Genomic DNA, 12,192 nt, shown 5'->3' with positions numbered 1-12,192 from the left:
AGATTAGGACTTTAAACCAAGCGTTGCGTGTGAGGAAAACCATTGATTTTTCTTTGATTTTTCTTTCTTTTCTTGTACTTAGTTTTTTTAATTTCTTTTTCATATCATTATAGGATTTCCTATCTTGTTTTATGTTGGATGATTAAATTTACATTGAGGGAACGTATAGTTTAAGTGGGTGGGGGGTGGGAATTCCTAAGTTTGCACAAAAGTTTTACTTTGAAAGATTTTCCCTTCCCATTAACGTGTGCGGGTTTTCTCTCTTCATTTTCTCCTGCATACACGTGAGACCAAAACACCCTCTTTTGAGTCAGATCATAAAATTGTATTGGTGAGGCAGAAGTAAAGGAAAAATTCTTATTCGGTTGCTCTCAAACCTGAATTATTTCATATCGCATTGGATATTTCTCGTTCAACAATTAAGCGTGAGAATATATTCTTTTGTACTTCTATCTTCTTATAATTAATGTGCAGAAAATTTGTGTTCTCTTAGCTCGTTGGATGCTTGTGCTTTGGAGTATTTGAAAGTTGGAAGATTAGGTTTTGTGGGTATACCTCTTGTGAACCTTCACGAGACTATAACTCTTCCGCTAGGGATACTAGGCGTTCAAAGGCTTGTTACAAATTCTAAGTGTAGCGTATCCTTAATGAAATGAAATTGTATAATTTAGGATTAGTTTAGTTTAGTTTGCTCAAGGACTAGCAAAGTCTAAGTGTGGGGGAATTTGATAGGTTTCCTAAATACCTTGATTTACTATCACTTAATATGGTTTCTTTATTTTTATTTTTTTGTGGATTATGAATTTTACATTTGATTTTGAGTCTCCGAGTCATTGGAGCAAAAGAAATGAAAATATCGAATAGGGAAAAACTGTCATTTCACATTGAACTGATATTGGAAGCCAACCACAGTTTAAGGGGAAAAAGTTCTATCTTAAGGTCAATTATTAAAAGCACTAAGAATTTATATGGGCCACCACCAGCTTAGACAAGAAAAAGGGGCTGCCAACTTGGGTAGCTCCTATCCATATTGTTGGCGCATAAATCTTCTTTCCCCGAATATATTAACCATAATTGAATTTGCAGAAACCATCCTTCCCTAGTTTTTCTCCCATTTCTTTCTTTCTTTCTGTCTCTACTATTGCTGGCTAATCAGTGAGGGTAGAGCTGCCCATGGATCAGTTTTCTACCCGAACTGAATTGGTCCAAACCGACAAAAGAAACCAGAAAACCAGAGACCGAAAAATCCAAAAACCAAGAAACCGAAAAAACCAATTCTAGGTGGTTGGTTTTGGTTTGATGTCATAAAAGAACCAAAAACCCAACAAAAAAAAAACACGAGAGTTAGAACCATAAAAACCGACAAAGACCATAATAATATTTAGCGAACTTTCCATCATAGTATAATATATATACACTTCAATGAGTATATCAATAAATAAAGAAACTATAATTAAAAATATATTTAATATTATATTATATATGTAAAATATATATTATATTAATGGCTATACCCATAAATAAAGAGATTATAATTCAAAATATATTTAATTTTAAGATTTGCTTTACAATTTTGATTTACGAGTTAAAAATGAAAGTCTATTAAAAAAACCAAAAAACCTAGAAAAACAAAAAAAAAACGGTGGGACGGTTCTGGTTTCTAATATTCTAAACCGAGGATGGTTTGGTTTGGTTTTTGGTTTCTTATAAGAGATATTGGTTTGGTCCTTGGGTTTGGAAGAAAACCAAACCAAACCGAACCATGGGCATCCCTTAGTGAGGGGATTGAGAGGGGTTTGCTGTTGATTTATCGATGATTATCATGGGTATGAGAAATATTAAAAGATGAATTTTAAATTAGGGATATGGGGTTCGAGTTAGAAAATAATTAGAGCTCTAGTGGTTGTGTTTCTGCTAATGTGGTCCTCTGTAAGTCAAAATTAATTATAGTTTCTCATTACTTAATATTTATTATGAAGCAAGGGTAAGAAATGATCGTTCCTACAAAGTGGTTTAGGTTTTTAATTTGTTTCAATATTTTATGTCAACCAATGAAATGATCTACTGATTTTGAAAAACTAAACTAAACTAAAAGTTAACAAGCAAATCAAACAAGTAAATCAGAAACATGAAAATATTGGTCAAGTATTTCGTTTTCATTTACAAACATATTCTTGTATTAAAAATTATAATTCATATTTAATCTCTCATTATTAAAAGCCCTAGAATACCTTAATAGCAAAAATGTCACGTAAATTTCTCCAAGTCGTCAACAAATACATTAAAAGATGTGAATATGAATTCTATAAAGAAAGTAACCTAATATATAATCACTAACCAAATTTATATCCCGAGGAGCATTAAGATTCATGAAATTAGGCTAACCAATGCAATCAAATGTGATAAGGCCACTAATCCGATTTCACAAAGATTTCACTTGTGATTACTAGAATATAACACTACAAGCAATAACCATAATTATGCTACTTATATTCAAGGTATATTACTTTTGCGTATAATAAACCAAAAACTAGTTATAAATATGATTATGAGTTCATCCAGTTGGCCGCTTGACAATAAAAAATTAAAATCAATCATACAATGGCGATATTTCCAGTGAAATGTGATTAATAATTATGAGACAAAACTAATTAATTAAATAATATATATATATATATATATGTATATATATTATGAAATCAAACTAACCTGCAACCAATAATATGAAACTAGATATTCATGTTCAATGAATTCATAACAGGAATAAAAAGAAGAATTTTCATGCCTAAACCCTCGAAAACAAGTAGAAAAGGTAATAAAATATATAGAGATTGGATCCCCTTTTATGCGAACAAGGGTTTCTTTTTTATAGACCATTACTAACTAGGTCAAGCCTTCAAATCTTCATTTCCATATGTCCACCAAGCCCATGAGTGAAAACTAACTTTATGGATTTTCTGCATCAAAGGTACCATAATATGATGATGTCTGTAACTGGGGTCAACCTAATGACCGTAAGTTAAGTCTAACGGTGTTTAACAGTCTCCATCATATTTGATGGCGCGATTAACTAAGTCAGTTCACCAGCGAACCGTTCACCACTATCAACTGAACTTGAAACAACAACAAGCACTACAACTCCATTCAATCACACATGTTCTTGAATTTCTGACTCAAATCCAACCCCAATCTGCACCACCAGTTTTAAATCCATATCATTTGAATCTCTATACCTATTTCTTTCTACATAAGAACTTAACCCAAATTTCTAATGGACTCAAATTAGAAACAATTCAAACCCACTGTTCAATTCGTTCTCATATCCATGACAATCCATGGCATCAATATCAAACCCATCTATCTGATTTCTCATAAATCTCAAATATGAACAGAGAGATCTTCAACAAGTCTAATCTTCCCTTCTTCCATCATCAGAATCAATTGACGACACCAACAAACTCATGTTTAACTTGTGGAAACAACATTATCTCCAAATTTTTGTTCTTTCTAAGATTATATTTTTTTTTATTTGAAACCTCAACTGATTAGAAATTGAATCAAAACCCTTGTGAAAAGACGAGGATACCCAAATACACCACAATCTTTTATTTATCAACCTATAAGTCCTCCACGGAATGTGATCGTCTATGGACAGAGTCGAGACAATACAACAAATTTGGTTCATACTTCGTGTGATCGTCTACGGATACGATATCGAGAAAATATAACAACAAGGTCACTTGTGTGATTGACTATGGATAAAAGATCAGACGATACGACAACAAAGTGTACACTTGATAATAGGTTCGTTAATAACCGAAACTATATATGATCAATATCAAGTGTTAAGGAATCTAACGTACAGGTACAATTTACTTTAATTATAATAAAAACAATTATAATGCGGAATAATAAATTTAATGGCACAACAAGATTTTGTTAACGAGGAAACCGCAAATGCAGAAAAACCACGGGACCTAGTCCAGTTTTGATTACTCTCAGGCCGTCATGCAAAATCTATTACCAACTTCTTATAGTTGAGACCAAGCAGACTACCCCTAGCTACTTAGTTCCCTCAATATCCATGCGCCTTCGACCTCTAGAGTCACGCACATGAATAGCAAGTCCTTTGGATCGTATTCCAAACAATAAAGGAAGAATCTATTTGGTAGCCACTATAATCAATCTTGCTAGAAGATATTTAATGAGTTGTTGAAAAGGCTCTTAGGTTTAATCTAATAAACTCCTTTGTCTGGTTAGATCAATCTAAATATTGACTACCAAAATAATCAAGTTCTAGATTCGCAATCAATCAATATAGATCTCCAAGAGAAACTATGAAGCGATGCCGATCTCAAGCAACTAATCAATCAAGTCTATCAAAGATAAACCCATTCTAGTTGGATCCCAGCCGATCAAGGTTTGTGCACAAATCCACAAGATACGAAAACTAATAAGAATTCTTCCTCGTCTTCAAATCTCTATTGCCTTCAAATACCTGCACAACAACACCCTCTTGTGATCAATCACGCAGAGAATGGAGTATGTTAATAATGGATTATCACAAGATGTATTTAGATCCGAAGATGGTTCTAAAGATCCCGTCGATACTTTGATCTAGTTTGAGTGAGCCTTATATCAGAAGAGAAGGTTCTCAAGAATAAACAAACTAGGTGCAACCTAAGTGACAACAACCATTAGTCAATCAAATAACAATGCAATTATCTAGTTTCCCACTAACGGTTCTCGTAGAGCTTCTTGATCCCACAAAAGTCTTTAAACGAGCGGTCATAAGAGATTTCGCCTAATTAGGGTACTTTCCTCTCTGAATAGATGGTTCCACCATAAACTACAAGAAATGAAGTTTTCCTGGCTCTTATGATAGTTTGCAAGAAATGAAAACTCAAGTATTTATAGGCCAAGGTTATTTGGATAACAAGAAAGTTCCAAAGCCGAAAATATTCTCAAGATATGCATTAAAGTACCTAAATTCGGTTTTCCTGTTTCCAATTAATGTTAACCAATATTTTCGAAAACTCTCATGGAAAAACTTATATTATTAGTCTAGCACATTAACTAATAATATTTTCCAGAGGAAATGCTTTAATTTCTGGTAATTAAAACATATATTATTAAAATCATAATTAAATGTTTTTCACTTTTTCGGACCAGGGATCATCACCTTGAGTATCAAGGAATATCTTTGAACAATAAATGATAAGAGTTATGTACATGTTCAAATATGTGGACATCTGGAAGCTTCTTACCTTGACAAACCCAAAACCCCAATTCACACACACCATGAAGAAATATGTGAATCATGGTTATTTTAGAACCGATTAAACCATCACCCCAAAATATGTTGTGACCGGTTATAACATTATTCCCAATACATGCCGTAATCAGTTACACCTTGCTCACAAAGAAGCTTGTGTCTGGTTACACCTTGCTTCCCGAGTTAGCTTGTGATCAGTTACAACTTGCTTCCCAAAGGTATCTTGTGATCGGTTACAACTAACTTTCAAATTCATCTTGTGACCGGTTATACCTTGGTTCCCAAAGTAACTTATGACCGGTTACAACTTGCATTCCAGTATAGCTTTTGATCGGTTATACCTTGATTTACAATGTAGCTCATGACCGATTACAACTAGCTGTATTATATATGCTATGTACGGTTATGCCTCAAGTCTCAACAAAGTTAAAATAGGTTCTACCAAATTCATCTTTCATTGGTCACCCAAAAATATATTCAAATAATAACAAGACCAATCATGATTTCCCTTTCGATTATGAAAAAAAGTTCATACATTTACTTCCTTAAACTCATGTAAAGATACATAGTTTTCTAGGATGAAATCATACCTATATAATGCACACATAATCAAATAAATATATACAATAGACTATGTCGATGTCGTATTTACGAAGTTCCAAAAGATAAGTGTTTATACTTCGTAATATGTTTCCCTTGACACTTTGATTATACTATTATGACCAAGTTTCACCACTAGAGTATTATATATAATATATACAGCTTCGTATGTTATGTTTTTAATATAGCACGACTTGAAAGATACGTTAGGAATGGAAACAAGATCAAGTCGATATTACTAACAAGTGGAAGGATAATGTCGTCGTTGTAACCGTTACTTCTTCTCATTCTTCAGGTCTTCGGAGTAATACTTGTATGTCTCAACATTCCTATACTTTGTAGTCTAACCTAAACGAAGTTGACTCTAGTATTTAATCAAGCGACTATAGATGAGTTTTGATATTAAAATACGACAACCAAACTTGACATACTAACGCTTGGTGGGTTCAACCGAGCTATGCTCTAACACCTTGAAATCACTCTGATTTCTATCATCAATTCAAATAAAACCATTCTAAACTCTCTCAAGCTCAGAACACCCATGGATCTCCACCAATTATTACCAGCAATAATCATCATAATCTCTAAATTTTCAAAAACAATTCTTTTAAATCGCCACAACATCATCATAATCTCTTTTTTATTTTTTTATGGCACCTGATAATATCACTTAAAAGATACTCATGAGTCCTTGAGACATGGCCTTGCCAATGACTACATAAAAATAACGATCTCAGTTGAGAAAATTAGGAAAATGCTCCACATTTGCATATGCCCCATCGGGAAAATTCCCTATGGAAAAAAAATTATGGGAAAATGCCCCATCTTCTATTTTTCCATCCAAGAAGATATTGACTAGTCAATATCTCGTGTAAGGAGATATTGTCGATGGGCGGAATTGCCTAAATAACACTATGTAGTTTAAGGTTTCAAATGACTCCACGTGGATATATCTGGTAACTTCAATCTCGATTAAATCCTATGATTGAAAATTGGACGACCTAAAATAACATTTTACCCTCACTACATCCTTTATTGATGGTTTTGAATATGAAAACCATCATATTCAAATTAAATTAATATTAATGGTTTTGAATTGAGCACTTTAGAATAGTTTGGGATTTTGGCCACTTCAGAATACGAAATTGCAGACTACTAGTTGTTCCCCAAGTTTAAATTAACCAAAGGGGATTAGTCCAGTTGGTCAGGGGTTGAACTCCCAAATTATAGGTTAGGGGTTCAATTCCCACTGCTGATTGATAAAAAAAAAACTGAAGTTCAAATTAAATTGTATTGATGGTTTTGAATTGATTCAGGGAGGATCTGCTATAATTTGTTTGCTACATCCCTATTTCTATGAAATATGTCAAAAATGACGGGTTGGCGGATAACCTGCGGGTTGATCCTAACCCAAACCTTTTTAGACTGGCCCTAACATATCAACCCTAACCCAGCCTGTTTAGGAAACGGTCAAACCGAGTCGGGTTAAAACGGGCCGTGTTAGGTTCAACTCGCGGTCTCAGTAGCAAATTGCCAGATCTACCACAAGTGATAGATCGTTGATCTATACAACAAGCTATAAAAGGTCTATCGAGATAAACAAGCTCTTCAGATATCAATCAATCAAGTGTATATGAAGTATCACAAGGATCGCAATACTAAAAAACAAATCTTCAGTCCTTAAAGCACCCACACAAACAACTTGATTCTCTTATGATTGATCACGCACATAATGAAGTTTGAGTGATCTTATATCAGAAGAGAAGGATTACATAATAAACAAACTAGGTAATATCAAGATTCCACTATACTGTTAGCCAATCAAATCAATAATCGAAAACTAAACTAATAACACGATTTTAGTTTCCTACCAACTATACTATTAGACGCTTCTTGATCCCAAAGAAGACTTTAAACGAAGTGGACGTAAGAGATTTCACCTAATTAAGATACTTTCTTATGCAGTGAGTATTACGAGAATACTGCTAGTCGGCTTACCTCACACCAACTACAAAATGAAGCACGTGTCATCGCAGAATAAATTTACAGGAACAACAAACTTCACTATTTGTAATGACCAAGGTAGTTTGGCCACCAAGGAATTGCCAAATACGAAAATAATAAATGATATGCAATAAATACTTATTTTCAGTTTTGTAAATATTCCAACTGTTGTCCAACTAATATGCCGAAATCTTTCATGGATGACAAATCAATATTGGCTAGGATACAAGTATACTTTAGTAATATAATATCCAGAGATATGTTTTAATTATTGGGGAATTAAAGACATATAAATTCCGAATACCGAAGAAGATATTATGAATATTTTGATTTGGCATCTCACTTTGAGTATCAAAGAAAATACTTGAATATTAAATAATAAGAGTTTAGCACATGCTATTATGTCGGCATCTTGTGAACTTTCTGTAATAACCGAACCCAGTTTCCGACCTCTAACACAACCCTAAGATTATAGCTGGACCAGAAAAAACGTTTAAATGTTAATATGGGAACCAAGTTTCAGAATGACTTTTGCAGAATGATTATAGAGAGTCAGTTATTGTCAGACAGTTTAAGCTTTTGCAGTTACTAAAATTCCCTTCCTCAGCATCAAAATTAAAAAAAAAAAGTTTCAGAATGACTTTTCAAAGCAATTTTCTTTTCTTGCAAAATAGCTTTGCTTTTAACTTCCAAGATTGACTTCTACTCATCGATTCTTTTTCTAGATGCCAAACCGAATTTAAAGCCAAACGCGTTTTGATTAATATATACAACACAATTTCTTCACCATTTTACTGTGTTATAGGGAGAAAAAAATTGACATGTGTTGCATACTTTCTTATTTTTTTGGATTATAAATTTCTGTTGGAAAATAATTTTTTTTGGTTTCTCGAAAATCATTGATACACATGATAGGAAGTCTAATAAATAAAAGATGGGAATACTTATCGAGTTGGGCTGACCGAGTCAAGTATTAATATTATGTCATTACGATGTTTACGGTTTCATGGACGTTGCCTCCCGAGATGTTACAATCATGCCTTATAGAAAATAGCACTACAATTTCATTAGGCTAGTGAACCAACACAATACTCTCACATGCTACTCATAGACACTATAAAACCTCTTGAAAAAATCATTCTAAAACTAGTTTTAAACTAGAACAAAAGATGAGTTTATAGGAAGTCATGGTGACTCTATAAGGTGTCTTTTCACCTATACGTGATTCACCACGTCTAATTGTGACTCTCCATAACACGGTGCAGTAAGTGTCTTATGGATGAAAAGACATGACACAGTCACGAACACATCTATCATCCTTCTAATCAAAACCATTTTCACTCATACAAAAACAATTTTACTTCAATTTTCCAATAATTTCCAAAATGAGGTCATATGTCGCTTTCATATTAACAAGCTCTGATTATCTCTTCTGGCTGTTGCCTATCCTTTGAAATGAATCTTTAGTTCCAGATTGAGACTCTTGTCCATATGACTGACTGCTAGTAGACCTGTTAAAATTCCACGAACGTGCTCTCTTACATGACTCAACTCTCAGGAGCAGTAAGCAAGAATGGTAGTATCGTGTGGAATGTAGTCTATCAGGAACATACTTGCATAGAATTTGCTTAATTATAGTCAAAGACAGCTTTGCAAATGCGTGCAAGTTAATGTGGGTAAGAGTTCAAAGGTGGAAAACATAAACAGGATTCAACTTAGAAATTTAAAATGACAATTAAGGCTAAGAAGGACGACTACTTAGGATGATACCCCATAAATTTGAATAATGAAATATCAAGTAGATGGTAATTGAGACCTTCCAAAAGGTAAATGATTTTATTTTCATCTTTGATTGTATAAAATAAATCATAAAAATGAAAATCAAATTATAGTTTCACGTAAATACTCTAAATACTTGGACAAGTGTATTTCACATGGCCGTGGATTGAGTGTTTTGGCTTTCTCTACTCTAGGAGAGTTGGGTGAGGATACTTTGTGTTTTTTCAAGCATCTGAAGAATTGTTTAGTTAGTAACGACGCCAGTAGTGGTTTTGGTAGCTTTATTTTTCATAGATTAGGCGTTGCTATTCAAAAAGGTGTTGGAGCCCAGCTTGTTGCTTGGTTACCAACCAAAAACTTTGTATAATGATTTTCATTAATCTAAAATATACTAAAAATAAAAAATGCATTTAATCAAATTATTAGACCAATAATTTTAAATTGATCACACGCAACGCACAACCGAAAAACAGACTTTCAAAAACAAAAAAATGTCAACGAGTTGTAGCAAAACCAATCTGCCTTGCCAAGACTCCGGCAATCAGACACTTCTATTTATAGTCATTCCCCAAAACAACTCTTAATTTCCATTAACAGCGGTAATCAGGAGATTAGCAAACACAATAAAATCAAACAAGTGAAATCATCGACCAGGGCGCTAGTATTCTCCAGGATCGAGAGTAAATAAGTTCAGGGGAGTCAGCAGTCATGCTTGGAGGAAATGGTGATGTTCAAAAGGCTCACAGTACTGCTGAGATGCCATGGTCAACTGGATTATTTAGCTGCCATGAAAACTTGAAAAATGGTAAATTACTCCCCTCAAAAACACTTCCTCATTTGTTCTTAATTACTCCAACATCTTTCTGATGGTGATCGATTCTGTCAAAGACTACTTCTTTTCCTCTTTTATTTATTTTTGTTTTATGTTTTGTGCAGCTCTACTCACGACGGTGTTGCCATGCGTAACGTTTGGGCAGATAGCTGAGATTGTCGACGAAGGAGAAACAAGTAATCCAGCAAAGATCATATATTTTGTATTTCATTTTAAGTAGATTGTTCTTCAAATTTAAAAAACAAGAAAAAATGATTTTTGATGAAATTTGCATTGTGGATGCAGATTCTGCTAAGGCTGGTTTCATCTGTTGTCTGACTGCAAATATACCGTGCTGGGGAAAATTGAAGGGTTGCAAGTACAGGGGAAAATTGAGGAGAAAATTTAATTTGGTTGAGGAACCGTTGGGAGATTCACTGTCTCATGTGCTTTGTCCATTGTGTTCACTTTGTCAGGAATTCCGAGAACTCAAAAATAGAGGACTTGATCCTTCCCTAGGTATTATCATTAACTCTTATTCTTTATGATCCAGATTTGAATAGTATTTGATGCTGGTCAATGTCGGGTCAGACCTATGATCCTTAGCAATTTGTAAATGCTGGTTATTTGTGATTGTCATTCTCTTTTCTTTTGTCTTTGTAGGATGGGAGGAAGCAAGTATTGTGGCTCAAAACAAGATTCCCCCGGTTAACCAAACTATGTTCAAGTAGTTAGTATTGGTTGTCGTCAAAAAGATATGGGTACTTGCTCGTGAATTTGTGATAGTGTGATCTTTTCATGTACTTTTGTTTCCAAATCGTGTCCTTTGAAATCAGTTATTATTAGTATTGCTGTCTAATGTACTTGGTCTTTTAGTTTCTGATTGTGTATAGGTTGGGATTTCTTAGTTTGTTACAGATTGGAACTTGAATGCTGTTGGTACAAATAAGGAAATGAATATATTTTACCTATGGGGTGGCTGAGAAATTTATGTTGTACTGTACTACTGTTAATGAATATTGAGCAACAATCTAATAGATGGATGTTTCGTCTTGTCCTAAAGTTTATTTTTCAACCCTTGCAAGCTGGGTTGCACGGACGCTCCATTTCTCGAGCCGTGTCCGCGTCCGACTCGTGTCGGACCCGAAACGCGCGTGGGACGCTGACACGACGCGTATTCGACGCGCCAATTTGCGCGTCCTGCGCGCGTCTGGTTTGGACGCGCGCCGATGACGCGTGTCCGACGCATTTTTTTTTTCATTTTCATTTAAACTTCTTCCATTATTTTTACTATTATGAACCAAATGAAGAAAGATAAACATTTAGATTAATAATTTAGGTCTTTATTAGGATTTTGTAATTGGAAATGACATCACGTATATCCTTAGTTGGGCATGTGTTGTTCTAAAAATGCATTTTGATTGTGCCATGTGTTTAACAGTGACTGATTGTTTGACCTTCGACGTGTATATACAAACGATACCTTCTTTTCTTTTGAAATTTATACACATGTAGCATCATTTTCTAATTTTTAGGATCGAAATACTTGACTTTGCTGTATAAATACATGATTATATATATAAATAATATAAATAAAATATGTATATACGTGTCCGCGTCCTACTTTTTTGAGAATTTTGTACTGTCCGCGTCCGCGTCGTGTCGCGTCCGCGTTTGTGCAACCCAGCTTGCAAGCCATGGCACATGGCTCTAACTCCCCAAG

At 34.1% G+C, this 12,192-nt stretch overlaps 1 protein-coding gene across 1 annotated transcript; it reads left to right on the top strand.

Annotated features, from left to right (window-relative positions):
* The first annotated feature begins 10,162 nt into the window (after window positions 1-10,162).
* Window positions 10,163-11,508, top strand: LOC113353938 (protein PLANT CADMIUM RESISTANCE 8-like). The gene is made up of 4 exons (XM_026597407.1): window positions 10,163-10,463; window positions 10,595-10,666; window positions 10,776-10,988; window positions 11,133-11,508. Exons 1-4 carry the CDS (start codon window positions 10,367-10,369, stop codon window positions 11,198-11,200), a joined length of 450 nt encoding a protein of 149 aa, XP_026453192.1. The 5' UTR covers window positions 10,163-10,366; the 3' UTR covers window positions 11,201-11,508.
* The last annotated feature ends 684 nt before the right edge of the window (window positions 11,509-12,192 follow it).

The sequence above is a fragment of the Papaver somniferum genome, chromosome 2 (genome assembly GCF_003573695.1).
Source record: "Papaver somniferum cultivar HN1 chromosome 2, ASM357369v1, whole genome shotgun sequence".
In the NCBI taxonomy this organism is placed as follows: domain Eukaryota; kingdom Viridiplantae; phylum Streptophyta; class Magnoliopsida; order Ranunculales; family Papaveraceae; genus Papaver; species Papaver somniferum.
Note: the sequence above shows the minus strand (reverse complement) of the source record. Positions and strands in the feature narration are given on the sequence as shown.

What these genes read in the sequence shown, in the direction of transcription:
- LOC113353938 (XM_026597407.1), top strand. Translation starts at nt 10,367, where the DNA reads ATGCTTGGAGGAAATGGTGATGTTCAAAAGGCTCACAGTACTGCTGAG. An exon ending in CCATGAAAACTTGAAAAATG is followed by an intron (nt 10,464 to 10,594) that starts GTAAATTACTCC and finishes TGTTTTGTGCAG; the next exon opens with CTCTACTCACGACGGTGTTG. An exon ending in TGTCGACGAAGGAGAAACAA is followed by an intron (nt 10,667 to 10,775) that starts GTAATCCAGCAA and finishes TTGTGGATGCAG; the next exon opens with ATTCTGCTAAGGCTGGTTTC.